Consider the following 17,265-nt stretch of genomic DNA (forward strand, 5'->3'; position numbering starts at 1 on the left):
TTAATCACATCTGAAGTGGGGCCTGCAATTTCATTTGGGGTAACATGTATGCCACACGTGCAGTGTGTGCATGTGTTCGTCACCCACCCAGAGTATTCTCTTTAACCATGGTTAGCAAAGTGCCCTAAGGGGGAAAAAAATGTATGGGAAATGTATGAGCATGACCATCTGGGCTCTGAGCCGGTCTAACAAAAACGTAGTGTAACCAAGCAAGGAAGGTGTAGTTCTAACCACTTGCAATGGAAAAGCAGTATCATCATAGCCCAACCATACTTCAAAGTTAAGAGAGGAGCAAAACCCTTATAATATATAAAAAGATTTTTATTTTTTTTTATTTAAGGGCCAGTGGTTACTGAAAAACAAATCAATGGAAATATAATTGCAGACCAATAAATAAATAAATAACTTGGTGCGGCAGACTTTCTTCTTCTCTAAAATCTAGGCATTAGAATCCATCAACCATTCGTTACAAGCAGCTTGCACAGACTCCTGACACCTCGTCTGCTGGAAAAACACTATTCTTCACATTCTTTCATGCCACAAGGCACTACAAAAGGCATAATTCCAATGTACAAGTCAATCAACATCTTAAGAACAATCTTGTTTAACAAGCCTTTTTTTTTAATACACACGCGCACACACCCCTACACACTCACGTTGTAGTGGGATTTCACCACCTATGGATACTTGAACCCTTGACCGGGTGTTGAAACTCCTGGGAGTCTACCACCGGAGCAAGAGTAAGGATCCTTGTTTAACAAACCTTACACTACAGTAACACTAACAGTAACTAGCTGCTTCTGCTAGAATGCTGTCACTGCCATTGTAACTGTGGGTAGATGCTTTGAATTTGACTTGGTAACATCAACACCAGGAAAGCCGTCACTTATCTTATGCTGCCCGCACTTACATGTACAGCCTGATTTGTATCTTTTACCACATCTTCTGTTTCTCCGCCATGAGGTGTGTTTCTCTGTGATGCTGCCCAGCAGCCAAGCAGCTATAGCAAGAAGCACATCATCCTCTTTTCCTTTCTTCCCGCTGATTCCGTTATCTTAGCCAATGAGCTGCACAAAGCGTGACAACTAATCAGCGAGAGAATAGAAATTCCTTGTAACAATGAAACAGAGCATTCAGGCCTGAAATGGAATTAAGTGTACAATTCTGCACTTGTAAGATGATTATTTAAATAATAATTTTAAAATAAAATAATAATAATGATAATTTTAAAAAAAAAAAAAAAAAAACAGGCATATCTGTAAATTTTTAATATGGGCATTTTCGGTGTGAGTCTCGAAGTACCAGAGGCTGAAATAGAGGAAAAAGATGCTAGGGATGCACATTTTTCACAAGTAGGCAATTTTTGCACGGACAGATAATTCTATTCAGATACAAATACAACTCTTTGGAAAAATTGAACCATTTATGAGGAAGCCTTTGTTGCAGGGACCACGTCCCATATCAGTACATTTTGAACCTTTCAAAAAATGCAGCATTTCCAAGGCCCTTTTGTAAGCAGTAGACAACTGTACAAACACACTCGTATTTCATGTTGTTAGAACCGACGACAATATCGGCTGATATATCCCACAATATATCTTCTATCCCACCTATGCAATACGAAACACATAAGTAGTGCCAATATATCTCACATGCTCGATCCGGTGAGCATTTTCAAATTCCGATCCCTCCTTTTTATTGAAATGATATCAAGTCAATGTCAAATGGTTATAAATCCATTGGTTTTCATATTTTACATGAAAAATCATGGGTTGGAGCTTTGATTTTGATATCCATTGGTTCTTCATGTTCACCATTTTTTTTTTCTTCCCAATTTCTCCCAAATTGCTTGTAATGTTGCACTCCAAACATAAAATCAAGCATGTATGAAGGTTAATCTACTGATTTGTTAAGTCCTCGTCAATTTTCGGAAAATAAAATTTATTTTTTAATTAAAAATTAATAAAATATTAATTTTTTTCAAAGATGTCAATTGAGACTAATTTCGAAGCATTTAGGAGTGTTGGATGAAATCATCATCACATACACTCTAAATGTTATGCATTCAATTTGATATAATTGCATTAGTTCAGTCAGAGTGCATATCTTAGGGCCTTATACAAAGGAAACTATTATGTGCACTTCTTTTTTGAGATGTTATGATTTAAAAGTGTGTATTAAGGTCTTTTTTTAACAATCCCTGAAGTTTCATTAAAAAATTCAACTATTTTCCCAATGTTTCCTCATATGTCCCAAAAAGTGTGATAAATTACCCGATACAAACAATATATCCCATGCGATAACCAATACGTATCTGTATCCCAAGGACGGGATACATAACACAATACCGATATTTCAAACACTGGTTAGAACCCACACACATATACCTAAAAAAATTCTCATCTGAGTACACATTGAACCTTTTGAAAAATGTAGCATTTCCAAGACCATTTTATAAGCAGTAGATAACTTTACAAGCATGCATGTATTTCATGTTGTTATAACCCACACATACACCTAAAAAAATGATTTTCTCCACTTCTGCCTCCACAGCTTCAATAAGAGGAATTTTACAGGTGACCATAACAGAAATATACTGACTAGTTTCTCGTACTTGTTTGTTTGCTATGGCCCTACCCACACCCTTTGTTTTCTTTTCTATCAATGACCATATCAAATCCTACTCATGGCTATAAACTTTAAAAAAAAATTAAAAAATTAAAAACCTTGTGTGGAAGTACAATCCAGACAGAGTTCTGATTGATGGTGATGAATCGTGGGTGAAATTTGATAAAGTATGCAGAATTCTTTTCAAAACCTGCTGACAACTAAAATGAGTTGTGGATAAAAGAAGGCTAGATATTGTCTTTGGAGACCTCATGAGAATTGAAGGGTACTACCATAAACAATATCAAGTCAAGATATATTATGCAAATTGGCAAAAATTGAAGATTATGTTAAGAAGTTGTGCAAGGACCAACAGTGTTATAGCCGGTGCTTGGCTAAAAGGATGAATGAAGAGCAAATATGGACTTCGAGCAACTTCATGAGAATCCATGAGCACTCATAAGTATATTATAGTAAAAAATGGACACATTAGGAAATTTGGCAAGGACTAAGGATTATTGTAGAAGTTTCTGCAATTTCCAAGGATACACAGTAGGGGTGCAACTCGGGTAGGTTGGGTCGGGTTGAGGGTCAACCCAAGCCCAACCCAACCTCAATAGGATCAAAACCGCAACCTGACCTGACCCAAATTCCAACCATAGTTACCCAACACAAACACAAGTTGGGCCAGTCAGGTTCAGGTTGACCGGAACGGTGTTCGAATTATCTCCGATATTATCGATATATCTCTGATATTATCTTTATCTCCAGCTTAGCGATACCAATAACACTAGTAGCGATACCGATAACACTGGTAGTATCAAAAATTTTAGATATTAGCAATGTATTGCTAAGTATCGCCAACGTATCAATATCGCTAATATAATCGCCAATTTTTTCAACTATGTAAATTATAGGTGTCGCTTGTCTTGCCAATGCATCAATATCGCCAATGTATCGCCAATATTTTCGACTATGTAAATTCTAGGTAATACTTGTATCATAAGTGTATTGACGATATTTCAATAATATCGCCAACATATTGATATCATCAAAATTTTGTTTATTAGAAAAAATTTTATTTCAACATTTTTTTCATGGGCACATGGTTGTATGTAGTGTTCAATTTGTCATTGATAATATTGATAATATCTCGATATTATCAAAATCGCAACATGCGCGATATAGAGACCACAATATTTCATTTCCTTTACAATTGTTGATGATTTCTTGTTGAAATATCACGTGTTGATATTTTGCAATATCGATGGATGTTTAGATGGAAGGTTGGATAGTTAAATAGGTTGGATGGGATGGTTGGACTGATTTTTTACAAAAACACATGCTTTTAAGGCCCCATTAAATGGAAACTTGTTATGCATTCATTCTTTTTGCAATTTTTAAAAAATTTCTAAATATGCAAATATGTACATTTTAACATCTCCTAAAGTTTCGCTGAAAAATCCACCGTTTTTCCCATGTTTCCCCGCATTTTCGGTTATCAGTGATATTATCGGCGATATCGATATTGTTTCTGTATCCCTGGCTCGCGAAACTTATAGCGATACCGATAATTTGAACACTGCCGGAACCCAAGTTCCAGCACAAATATGCAGTACGCTACTTCCTCCAATACATGATATGTTAGGGGTAGGATCATGTGGATCACTCGAACATGTTACTTACTGAATGCAATTTCATATGCAAATTGATATTGTAATTGATATATAAAATGCGGAATATTACTATCATAAATGTCACATGCATAGTAGTATAGCATATGAGTGCTACTACATAAATCAAAGTATAAATCTCTAAGTTCTAAATCTAAATTTAGATTACAACTTAAAATTTTAATTTCAGACTGGTAAAAGCAGTGACCTAACAAATGATCCATGAACTAGATCACAAGATTTGAAACAAAAAATGAGGCTCGACAGTTTGGGTAACATTGGCTTCTTCATTGCCTTAATGGATGAGTGATGGGGACATTAGAGGACCTACTCAGTTGTACTAAAAACGGAGATGACCACCCACATCAACGCAACTTTCTTTGTAGATGGGAGACGAGTTCCAGATGAGGCCCACCAGGCCATTTTAAAGACCCCATATGCATTGGACGTGCATCAGGAAGACCCCACTTTAGGATGATGCATGTGGGCTGCTTAGGAGACCATTTTGGTAATACGATTTTTATTTCGTGTCGATCCAACCATTTGATCTTGTTGATCAGGCAATTAGGTCGAAAGATCTGGACCCCTTGGACTCTAATCTTGCTTCATTTATGTTTTTTGTTATTTTTAAGATTTATTTGATAGTTGAGATTGATAATAAGTATTTTAGTTTTCTTATTTTGGATGATGAGTCATTTCACTTAAGTGAGTGGCATAGTTGTAATTATTCTGAATTTTTAATTATAAAAGCACCGAGGGGGTTGGAGGTCTAACCCTAATGGATATTTGAGATTTAATGAGAGAGAGAGAGAGAGAGAGAGAGAGAGAGAGAGAGAGGCTCTCTTGTGTGAAGGAATTTTCTTCATTGTTTTTTAGGGTTTTTTTAGAAACCCTCCCTTCCAATTGAACTGTGGAAGGGCAAAAGCTTGAACAGTGGCAGATTCTCCTAGGTGTAGTCTTCCTCTTTCTCTTCTTCAACAAGGTATTCTTCTTATCTTTCATCCTCTTTTCTCTTTCCCATACAACCTTTTCAACCCATCAAAACCCAACCCAATCCGCCTTCTCTTTCTTTCCCCTTTCCTATCCACGTGTGGACCCGCACGTGCACACGCACGTGCATCCATACGGGAAGTCACGTGTGGGCCCCTATTTGGGTTTTCCCTCTTTGATTTTCCTCCAAACCTCCCTAATCCCTATATCCTTTGAATCCCTTTTAAAAAAAAAAAAAAAAAAAACAATCCTCAATCTCTATCCATGAACCCAAAACCCTAATGAAAATCTAATTTTTTGTGAAACTTTCCCCAAATCAGAATTTTGATTGCATAATCGTTTATTCATGTGGTTGTTGCACTACTCATGCTAGATTGGAAGTCCCTACTTCCAAGTGGGCCACTCTTGAATTATTTTATATTTTCGTGCACTGCGTATGCAATAACTTAGGATCTTCGTGTTATAAATCTGAATTTCTGAACCTATTATGTGGATAGGCTTGATTTTACATGTTGAATTATTGAAATTAATATGTAATTAATCTCTCATCTTGCATCATAGGATAGTTACCATCATCCTACATCAATGGGATCTCTTGTTCTTTTCCTCTTTAATAATTTTTCTATGCTTATCTAATAAATTTGGGTGTCGGAGCAGGGAAGCATCTATTGCAAAATGTTAGCAAGCCTAAACAGCTAGTCCAAAGCGCAATTCGAAGAGGGAGCAGCACCTGTTTAGAGGGACTATACAATTCACTTGAATCCCACGGAAATGATTCACCATGCAAATTGGACCAACTTGAACAGAAAGAATAGATGCACCCCCAAGATAAATATCGTCAAGTTTCATGGTTGTTACTTGTTAGTATTTTTGAGATAGATTTATTTAAATGAACTAAACCCACAAGTGACACTCTATGACAAACAGATGCTTGATGGCCATGTTCCACTGTTTAGAAATTCCAGATGCTCTAAACAGTTCATGACTAAACAGAAACACCACATAATGTTACAAAATGAATGAGTAGAGTTTGGGTATATTGTCAAATCGTGGTTGATGATGGGGATTCCCAAGCCAACCTGATGCAGTTGGAGTGGGCAGCATGGAAAAGGCAGCTCGCATTAACAAGGCAAGCAATTTTCTGCTTTTATGACCCAAAATGTGGTGATTGGCAAATGAAGAGTCCATTCTTGTCTCAATCACAACATTTCTGCATCTTATCAACCTTGGAAACCATAAAAGCCTAAGCCCACACTTAAAATTAAAGCCAAATGTTAGAACATTGCTTGTCAGGACTTCCCCATATCCAGATTTTCAAACTAAAACTCAAAAATATTATGATTTACGATCTGAATTTACAATGCAATTCTCTCTTACAATTCACAATCTAATTCACTGTCCAGGATATTGGTTCAAAACTTACTGGAAGTCAAGGGAACTCGGGTATATTCACTGACAATACTGCAATGCCAAACAGACCATATTGCTGTTCTACTTTTATTGTCCGTACATGGCATAGCCAACTCCAAAGAAAACACAATATCCAATAAATAAAACCTCTAAGCTGTTTAATAGTATCGAGTCTATTACTAAGCCGATGCTGGAGTACTCAATTTGCTGAAGATTCCAGATGATAATAGAATTGCCAGACAACGATAAAGAAATAAAAATGCTCTCTTTATTTTAAAATATATGTACATATTCTCTTTTTATATTTTCCAAAAATATTCTTTAAAAAAATGACGGGTATATATTAGGTTTAAAAAGTTGAAGCATCTAGATTTATTATTTGGCGATGATCTTATAAAGGCTACAAAACAGATGGTTGACTTGCCTTTTGTGCTTAAGCTCTTTCTATCCTGTTGCTTGACATAGACATTATGGTGGTCAGCTGATCTGGGATAATTCTTAGCCTAGCCTCAGCCCACATTTTATTTAAATCTGAACGACGTCTTAAACACTCTTCTAGTTTCTGCTTCAAGCGAGTTAATATAACAGGCAATGCAGCACACGGCTTCTCACGTAGTACAACATCTAACAGATGCAGCCCATGACCACCATATAATCGTTCGATGCATCTTAGATTGAGAACTGCAAGGAGAAGAGATGAACAAAAAAGTTCATAAACCATAGAAATATATCATCTCCAAATATAAAAATAAGCATGTCCAAGAAAATCTTTCATTCTCAAATCAGTTTATATATACAAACCAGTAAAGTGGTCCTTGATATGGATTTGACTGTCTGGCTTGATCATATTATCAATTTTTTCTTTTAAATCTTCGACATGCTTGATAGTTGAAATAAGTGACCCTAGCAGCATGTCCAGCTCAAACCTGACAGCAAGTCAGAAACAATAAAAGTCACAATCACTGATTGCAAAAACAAAAATAGCTTGTGAACATAATCTAGGCAATGACTCTCAAATGGACAGAAATACAGGAAGTCAACATTCCTGAAAAAGAAACAAGAGGCAGAGAATAGCATCAGGGAAAGGAGAAACTCAGAGAAGAATTAGCACTAAGGACCAACTCCCTTTTTTCCCTTTTTTTCATCTTTTCTGGTACCATATTGATGGAAAAAGAACTCAGTTACTAAGCAGGCAGTTAATATGAGTATGTACCAATTGGAAGATTAACATTTAAGGGAAAACACGATTACTGAAAACATCAACAAGCAACTCTCTCACCTATCATCTTCAAATCTAAATAGAATTTCATCATATTGTTTTTTGCCACAATCACCACTTGCAGTTGTCACTGATACCCAATCGTCATTCAGTACAGATGCCTCAAGTTCTGTCCGGTGGGTAGTTGTAGGCCTTGGATGCTGCCAAGCAAAACCAAAAGCATACAAATTGGTTAGGGAATCACAAAATTCATTGAAAGATCACAATTTCTAGATTAACCAAAAAGGCTTACGAATTGAAATTACATTCTCCGGAAGAAGATGATAACTAGGGTTCCAGCTCTGACAGTTCGAGAGGTCAAGCTCTGAGATTGGTTTGGGAAGTGCAGAATCTTTGGCAACACTTTTGTCAAACTGCTTCCACTCTGTATCTCTCTCCCTTTCACTGTCTCTATCCTTCTCCCTATCATCTCTTTCACAATCCCTTTCCTGACCCCTGTCATCTACCCTCACATGTGTAGCCAAACATCCTCCATTCCCAAGAGATTCTGCACATGCCAAAAGACCCACATTTATTTATTTATTTATTTATTTTAAGACACATAAAAAATAATAATAATAAATAAATAAAATAATGTCACTGTCTTAAAACCCGGACCGGACCTTGACCCATTTTTGTTGGCGGTTCAGTCCAACTGTTCAGACCCTTTCTGGTCCCTTTATGCCAGGAAATATGCTGGATTAAAAATCATAAAAGACAAAGAAACTTGACCAATCTGCAGTCAATCTAGTGATTAGAGTGCAATTTTCAAGTGGACGAAATGGGTTCGAGCTTTGACATGTTTTTTTTCTTTTATTTTAACAGAATTGTAATCCCCATAACTAAGAGGGTTTTAAGGTGACCCACCCAGTTTTGGCTCAACAAAGGAGAACTTATTAGCGTCTTGAAAAAGAAACAGAACCAAAGCATGGTTTTGAACATCGGTATCAGGGGGAGTATCAGCCTGGCCGAAAAGTGATACGATATGGTGTCGCATATCAATACCAGCCTGTATTGGTTGAATTTTTTTAAGCCAAAGATTTAAAGAAAAATATCATAAAAAGGGAAACAATGAGATATTCAAGAGTTTTTTATTTTAAGTATTTTGGACATGTATATAATGGTGTGTCCACCCTTCTTTGATAAAAATGTTGTTTGTCAGCATGACCTATTGAAATAAATTGAATCGACCATAATTGAACACAAATCAAACATGATTTGGTGAAATAGTGCCACTACATTGAAGTACAACAAAAAGATGATTAGAACACAAAAAGAAAAAGAAATTTATTGGTTTAGCTTTTTCTGATTTTTCTCATAATGGTCTATTCCGCTTTGATTCGTCAAAACCAACTCAAATCTTTTTTGAAGTCCTCCGTGTTGACTTAGATCTAGTCTAAAATGAATTCCTATACTTCCACCATGATCTAAACAAAAGGGGGAAATTTTTGAAGAGAAAAATTGATAAAAATTGAAAACATTTTTTCTTTCAAAAGTTGGGCCTTTAGGTCCATATAGACCATATCGGTGCTGATAAGCCCTGTGTCAGTTGATGTGGGGCCCTTTTTTTCAATTGGGGCTAATACATACTCATGTCACATATCGTATCAAGCTGATACTGATATGATACACCCATATGAGCCAATACAAAGCTACAATTCTAGGATGAGGATTAAGTGGGGACCTTAATTTCAATGGTCTGCTCTGCTATGGGGGAGCTGTTCAAGTGGACTCTTTTGATTGTATAAAGTACTAATAACTTGAGGTTGGGGTCATAGTTTTAGGTGGAACTGTTAGAGGTTAATGCTAGAAGGAACCTCCCTTGGTGTGTATAGGTGGTGGTGTGGATGGGTCAAGGTGAGGGCAAGGGTGAGGGGCAAGGAGGCAAGGGCGATTCACTTAATCATTTAATCATGAGAAGGTTAGTCATGTGTACACTCCTCAAGTTCCTCATCTCTTGGGAGAGGCATTTTTTGTGGGTAGTGCAATTGGTGCTCATGAGTATAGTTGCACGAAGCATGAGGGAAGTGACAATAGATTTGAGAGCGGGTGCCGGTGTGGGGAAAAGTCTATTTCAAAATGTTATGAAAGTGTAAACAGCTAGGAAGCAGGAGCAGAAGCACAAATCCGAAGCTCTATTCAAAGCAAGGGCAATGCTTGGTTCAAAGGATTTTGCAATTACGATCCCAATACCAGCTTCAGACTAGTTCCTATCTGTTTGTTAATCATTTGGTATATCAACAAGACCAATTCCTTCTGGTTTGAATATTGATTCGCTTGAAGATGATTGCATCGAGCTAAATCTCAAAGTGATGGGGGTTGGGCTAGTTTTAGATGTTTGAAAAGTTGCAATTTCGCAAGATAAATCTCAAGTAATGGAACACTTTAAAATTCGTGTGCTATGAGATCAGAAAAGAAGATAGCCTAAGTCGTATAGAAACCATTGATGGAGAAGAAGAGGAAAATGAGTCGAAGAGCACATGGTTCGAGAAAAGGAAAAACTTAAACTAGAGGGCCTTGGAATGGTGTTGGAGATTTGGAGAGAACCTTGGAATGATGAACCGGAAGAGGGCCTTGGAATTGGCAACATTAGGGAACTTAATTGGGCTCTTCGAAGAAAATGGTGTTGGAGATTTGGAGAACTAGAAGCATTGTGGAAGGTGGTGATCAGGAAATATGGCTTGTCAGGAGGGTTAGTTCGCTTATTTCATAGGTCCGGAGGGTTCAAGGAGCAAAAAACGAGGGGTTTTAGGAATTTTACCACAATTCCTTAGAAAGTTGGATTTTACCAAATAAAGCCTCCATCAACTAAAATTACCAAGCAATGCTAATTAAGGAAAGAAATTAACTAAACACCCACATTTTAGTTTTTAATTTCTTTAAAAAGAGGTGAATCGAGAATTGTGGGGGCCAGAGGTGTACACGAGTCAAACCGAGTCGAGCTTGGCACAGCTCGACTTGGCTTGGCCACTTGCTGACCCCAGCTCAAACTCGGATCGGCTCGGTCCTCGAGCCTAACTGGCTAGCTCAGCTCGATTCGGTCAGTAGCTCGGGCCAGTTCGAGCTGAGTTCGAGCCAAGATCGAGCCAAGTTCGCCTATGCGGCATTTTCACAAACACATGATTTGCACCTTCAAAATCTCACTGTATATAAAACAACAACAATGGTTTTACAGGTATTTTATCAAACACCTTGTAAGCAACATAAAAATCAAGAAAAAAAAAGGGTATTTGTTTCATATACGTACCTTCCTTGCCACTGGCCACACTTCATTAAGTCATTTCATCAAACACTTGATGAGCAATAGCAATATCAAAGTAACCGAGTCACCAAACTGAATCGATCCGAGTTCGATTCGAGTTGGGTTCGATCCGTCGAGCTTGGGCGAGCTCAAACTCGGTTCAAAATTTTTTCGAGCTCAAAAAATCAGCTCGACTCGGCTCGAACTCAGTTTCGAACCGAGTCGAATCGAGCTTTTTCAAGTCAAGTTGAGCGAGCTACCGAGCTAACTCTGCTTGTGTACAGCCCTAGTGGGGGCCATGAGGTATGTGTTTAACATCCATCCCGTCCAATAGATGCACCAAACCATGATTACCAAAAGGACCAAAACTTTGGCAGATCAAATGATAAGACGGGCCAAACCGTTAAAAAAACGAAAAACTAATCTACACCACTCGAAAATATCAAAATTCATGTGTAGCCCATTGATTCAATCGGCCAAATTTTTGGGTGGTGTGAACATCATGGAGTGTGTTTATATGTTAGACGGATTGGATCTTACACACATACCAAGTGAGCTCCACAATTCCAGATTCCACTATCTTTTAAAGAAACAACTAAACAAAGGCATTTTGGTACTTTCACCCTTGAAAAGCATCTGCCCGGAATTTCATTTCATAAAGGCATTTTGTCTGGTAAATTACAAATCTCCGAGGAATTTTTGGTAAAAATGCCAAAAAACTATTTAGCAAGCTGGGTAAGTAATTCGTGGGTGAAACAAGGAAATTTTGGCTACATATGAAAGATTATAAATTTAACACAAAGTTCTACTAAAACATGAAACTAACAACTTTCTTAAAGATTCTACATTTCATAAAAAGATCTTCTCCAATATACCAAAATACCCTGTGAAAAGATAATCACTAAAAGATTATCAGTTTAACACAAAGAGTTCTATTAAATAAAACATGAAAATGACAGCTTTAAAATATTATAAATTCCGTAAAAGGTCTTCCCAGAAACACCCTATGTAGGGGCTGCTTTTACAACCAACCCGTCGAAGTGCATTATTAGTAATTTTCAACTCATCTATCGATTGCTAACAATCACAAGCATGATCAAATTGGGTCCCACTCCAGACACGTGTCTGGGTTTGCATGCAGCACAATCACACATGGGCCCATTGGATGATAGAACAACCACCTAAACTAATCATGGTCCGGTTCAAGAAGGTTCATTAACACACTTGTTCATGTATGAAGAATGAAACAATATTGCATGCTGCATCTAAACAGGATTTCGTTAAAGTGATACTTTGCATGTATAGTTGCAAGTTGTGATGGATATATAATCATGAAAGAAACATGTAACTCGATGACAAACATAAAATGCATGATAAAACATTCGCATGTACATCCATGATGGCTATTCAACAACAACGTATTGAACTCAATCATAAACATAAGATGCATACAACCAACTACCAATATAAACATGTAGTATCATATGGCATAATTGGGAAGTCACCTCTGAAGGCACTTTTATCATTGAAGGAAAAGCCTGAAGTGGGATGCATTCCAAAGATTTCGGCTCCTTCCCCACTTTGTAGTTGCTCAGCAATGCAATCATCACCCCTCCAAGCAGACATCCGTTTTTGAGGGAACTGCTGCATATTATCTAAATCTTTGCTGTCACAGTCCAAATCTTTATCATCCCGCTTGTGTTTCCTCTGGACCTTGTCAACTTCCATTATTGCTTTACCATCTGGAGTAGGACCATCAACACCTAGATCGCGATCAGCAAGGTAATTCACAGCTCTCCCCTTCTAACAATATAACACATATCAGACAATTAGGAGCTGGATTCAACAAGATATCTGAAGAAATTCACAAAAGCAAGAAAGCAAGTACCTCTTCACCATGAACTTGCCTCACCATGGGCATAGCCGAGCTCCTCTCTACCAGAGGCATTGAATTTCCAGATGAATTTCTTCTGACCGGAGCATGCTGCACGGGATCCACCCCAGCAGCCTCAGGTAGGATGCTTGCAAAATCCTCTAGCAAATCTTGATGTTCCTTAAAAAGCAAGGCTACCTAAAAACAAAAAGTTGAAGTATTCCAAACACAATCTTCAACAACAGGAAAATAAAAACATGAAAATCCCATTACTAACACGAAATTCGAAAACAGAAGTGTATTGTCCCATGCATATACCTTTTCGTAGACATCACTAATGGAGATGCGCTCCTTTCCGTGCATACTTAGAATTTCTAAGAACGATATGTAAACTTGCTCATCATGCTGGAACCGAGTCTACAAAAATAAAGGATAAAAGTCAAATCATAAGAATCCCACAAAGAAACTAGTGCCATTGAAAATGCAGGCCTTTTCATAATCATAATTGATGATGTGTCAGATTATACAACCAAATCATGGTTGTTGGGGCTTCCCAAACATGCTCACAGTTGATGTTTGGGTCAGCATGGAAAACAGAACCTGCATTGAGCGGGCTGCTTTTTCCCAACCTCTTCAGCCCAAATTCCAAACTCAGATATGAACAGGAAGGTCCCATCTGTCTCTTGACCATGCTTTGGTAGTTGCTCATTGCATCCACCACAAACTCACCCCATGCAATGCAGCTGAGACGGAATTCTCACCTTGACTCGGTTGACAAAAGTTATCGCGATCTTTTCTGTCGGAGTCTCATTATCAAGGGTAATCTCGTATCCTTTGGGCAAGAAGGTATTGAAACCCAAGATGAGTTTTGGGTACCCTTTTAATAAAACTTTCACCCTCCATACAACAGAAGTGGTGTTGATCCTGTAACCAAACACCAGTAAAAAAACATACATATCAAATGAATGAGCTGCAGATATTGAAGGAGAAAAGAAAATGGTGTAAACAATCAGTCAATTTCAAACCTTTGGGCCTTGAAATCTTTCATGAGTTGGAGAAGCTCATCGTATTTCTCCCTTCTATCTCGAAATATTTTCTTCGCTGCCCTCAGATAGTCTAGGGCATCCTTCATTGTTAGCTTCCGGGCACTGTCAGGTCCCCCACACCTTCATCCCAAACAGCAACAACAAGAATCAAACGCCAAAATTCAATCAATCCCACAAATCCTTAGAACGGAAAGAAAAACCCACGGTGACCATTTGGGTGTCCACAGAAGCATGGGTGGCTGCAATCTTTTCATCTATGGTTATCGACTCCACTTGCATTCTAAGACAGAACAGACAACCCAAACTGCAGTTTCACGATACTGCCCCAGATCAAAATCCAATAAGACTCTTGCAAGGAACAGATTGAATTTTTTTATTTAGGGTAGAAAAGCATCAAACCAATCCCGACATCCAAACATACACTGAAAGAATAGTGGAAAGAACTAAAAACAGTATGGATTTCATGAAAAACCTCAAAATTCTTGTTAAATTACAGAGAAACTGAAAAATCAGCAGAGAAAGCTAAAGAAGAAAACTTATGCAGACAATCTACAACCAGATACAGATGAATTCATCTATTGAACAGAAATCAGATAGAGAGAGCGAGCTTACGGACTGCCAGCGGGACAATGGCGCTGAGAGGCCGGATGACCATCACCATCGTTTCGAAAGCTTTGCATCTCACCTAATTCGAAGAGAGAGGAAAATCCAATAGCTAGAAGAAGAGGGGGAGGAATCAATAGCTTCGATAGAAGGGAAACGGGTTTTGAAATAGAGTTTCTTTAGTGTTATATATATATATATATAATTTTATGATTTATTATTACGTCGCTATAACTGCCGTTAGTTTCTGAACAGATGAGACGCCGAGCGGGTACTGCTCCTGCAGTCTCGAGCTCGGCACGAGCGGAAGCGGATTGGCTGGTGTACCACACACCAACTATATATAGCTGGTGTAGATACGTGTCGTGCGAAGACGAGCGCCGACGCTCCTCGAGCTCCGAGTTCTACGAACGGTTCAAATGAGATCAAAGTTTCATAGCCCACAATGATGTATCAATTATATCCATACCGTTCATCCATTTTTAGAGATCATTTAAGAGAAGTAGACAAAAATAATAATAATAATAATAATCATGTCCAAAGCTCAAATGTACCACACTAAAAATAGAACATGGGATAATGATTTTCACCATTAAAAAATTAGTAGAGCCCACCATAAGTTTCATTTTCCATCGAATATGTTAATACAGTTAAAAATATATGGATGAATAGGAAAAACAAATTTAATATCCCAAACTACTGTGACTCCCAAAAGGATTTCAATGGTATACGTTCAATCCCCCGTTGTTTTTTGCAGTGTGGTCAAATTGATCTTTATATCCGACTTATTTTTCTGCTCAAGCCTTAAGATGAGCTAGCCAAATGGATGAACGATTCGGATATAACACATACCTCATGATTTGACGCACGGAACTTGCTTATGTCAATTCACTGGATATATAGCTGGTGTGTGGTACCAGCTATATAACTGGTGTATTGACGTTTGTGGGTGCCATCATGAGGTATGTGTTATATCCAAACCTTCCATCCATTTGGCGAGCTCGCCTTAAGGCTTGAGCCGAAAATAAGATAGATTTAAAGATCAATTGGACCACACGGCAAAAATAGTAGGGGATTGAATGTCTACCATTGAAACCCTTTTGGGAGTCATAGAAGTTTCGGATCAATATGAAATTTTTTTTTCCTCTTCATCCATGTATTTGTGGCCTTGTTAACAAATTGGATGTAAAATAAACATTATGGTAGGCCTACAAAATTTTTAACAGTGAAAATCATTATCCTCCCTGTTATTTTTTATGTGGTCCATTTGAGTTTTGGATATGATTATTTTTTGTCTAATGCTCTAAAATGATCTCTAAAAATGGATGAACGATGTGGATATAATAAGTACATCATTGCGGGACCCATGTAACTTTGATCTCCTTGGAACCGTTTGCACAACTCGGAGCTCAAGGAGCGTCGACGCTCACCCTTGCACAATGCATATCTACACCAGCTATATAGCTAGTGTGTGGTACACCGGCCAATTTATTTCCCAAGCAGAGGCTCTGAGTGGCCACCTTGATGTACAGGTTTTATCCACACCATCCATCCATTTTTCTATATCATTTTAAGTATGTAAACCTAAAAATTATGTAGGTACAAGGCTCAAGTGGATCACACCGTCTGGATTAAACACCTATAGTTGAAAACTTTTTAGGCCACAGAAATTTTATTTTTCCTTCATCCAATCCGTGTAACATTGATGACCAAGTTAGATAAAAAATAAACATAATGGTGTGCCTTAGAAGGTTTCATCATCGTTATCACCGCTGCTTTGTTTGTTGCAGTCATCTTAAGCCTTTGATTTGCCTCATTTTTTTACAGCTTTACCACAGCAAAATGGATGGATGGTGTGGATAGAATCATACATCACGATAGCCTTCCAAGCCCCCGCTAATGCCAAGGGACGCAGATTTCCTTGAAAGCCTTTCATGGATGATGAGTGGGGCCCATAGATATGTTTGTGAAAAATCCAACCCGTCCATCCGTTTTACGAGCTCATTTTAGGATATAATACCAAAAATGAGGTGGATTTGAAACTCAAGTGGGCCACACGGGAAGAAACAATGGGGATTCAGTGCGCCCCATTCAAACTTTCTTATGACCATAAAAGTTCTCTATTAGGCTCAATTTTTTGTGTTTCCACTTAATCCCAGTGGAAATGAACTTATAAACGATTTGGATAGCATATAAACACCGAGGTGGAGCCCAAGAGGGTTTTAACCGTGGAAACTTCTTTCCCCAATTTCACCTCTCATGTGACCCATTTGAGTTTTAGATCCACCTAATTTTTTGTCTTATATCCTAAAATGATCTCAAAAAACAAATGAATGGGGTGGATTTCTCAAAAACATCAAGGTGCCCCCCACCCAGCATCCTTATGCAGGAATTATGTGTTAAAGTTGCGAAAGCTACGACCCATGCCAAGCGCAGATTAAACGGTTGTACCTGATGGTGGCCGAACATATGCTATCTTTTATGAAGGTCCTGTTTGATTTCATAGAGATGTGGTAAATGCATCTTTTCAGAGCATGTATTACTTCCAACTTTACTTTTTGGTG

General features: G+C 37.9%; 1 protein-coding gene across 7 annotated transcripts; it reads right to left on the bottom strand.

Annotated features, from left to right (window-relative positions):
* Nucleotides 1-394: 394 nt before the first annotated feature.
* On the bottom strand, nt 395-15,001 carry LOC131258282 (paired amphipathic helix protein Sin3-like 2). 7 transcript variants are annotated; one of them, XR_009178041.1, is made up of 13 exons: nt 14,711-14,879; nt 14,078-14,218; nt 13,814-13,976; nt 13,371-13,469; nt 13,068-13,250; nt 12,685-12,982; nt 8,562-8,615; nt 8,205-8,446; nt 7,960-8,099; nt 7,482-7,606; nt 7,105-7,361; nt 2,727-2,818; nt 395-1,067 (listed from the first exon to the last, which is right to left on the bottom strand). XR_009178041.1 is itself a non-coding variant. In XM_058259497.1 (13 exons), exons 2-12 carry the CDS (start codon nt 14,776-14,778, stop codon nt 7,114-7,116), a joined length of 1,761 nt encoding a protein of 586 aa, XP_058115480.1. In that variant the 5' UTR covers nt 14,779-14,813; nt 14,926-15,001; the 3' UTR covers nt 395-1,067; nt 7,105-7,113. The 7 variants fall into 7 exon arrangements, 4 of the variants coding, with proteins under 4 accessions (XP_058115480.1, XP_058115481.1, XP_058115482.1 ...); XM_058259497.1 differs by lacking the exon at nt 2,727-2,818 and adding an exon at nt 14,926-15,001 and having other exon boundaries at nt 14,711-14,813; XM_058259498.1 differs by lacking the exon at nt 2,727-2,818 and having other exon boundaries at nt 12,685-12,979.
* Between the last annotated feature and the right edge of the window lie 2,264 nt (nt 15,002-17,265).

The sequence above is a fragment of the Magnolia sinica genome, chromosome 10 (genome assembly GCF_029962835.1).
Source record: "Magnolia sinica isolate HGM2019 chromosome 10, MsV1, whole genome shotgun sequence".
NCBI lineage: Eukaryota > Viridiplantae > Streptophyta > Magnoliopsida > Magnoliales > Magnoliaceae > Magnolia > Magnolia sinica.

Coding starts and splice junctions, on each gene's coding strand:
- LOC131258282 (XM_058259497.1), bottom strand. CDS start 14,778: ATGCAAAGCTTTCGAAACGATGGTGATGGTCATCCGGCCTCTCAGCGC. Junction 14,219..14,710: donor CATTGTCCCGCTGGCAGTCC/GTAAGCTCGCTC, acceptor TTTGGGATGAAG/GTGTGGGGGACCTGACAGTG. Junction 7,607..7,959: donor TTTAGATTTGAAGATGATAG/GTGAGAGAGTTG, acceptor ACTTGCTGTCAG/GTTTGAGCTGGACATGCTGC.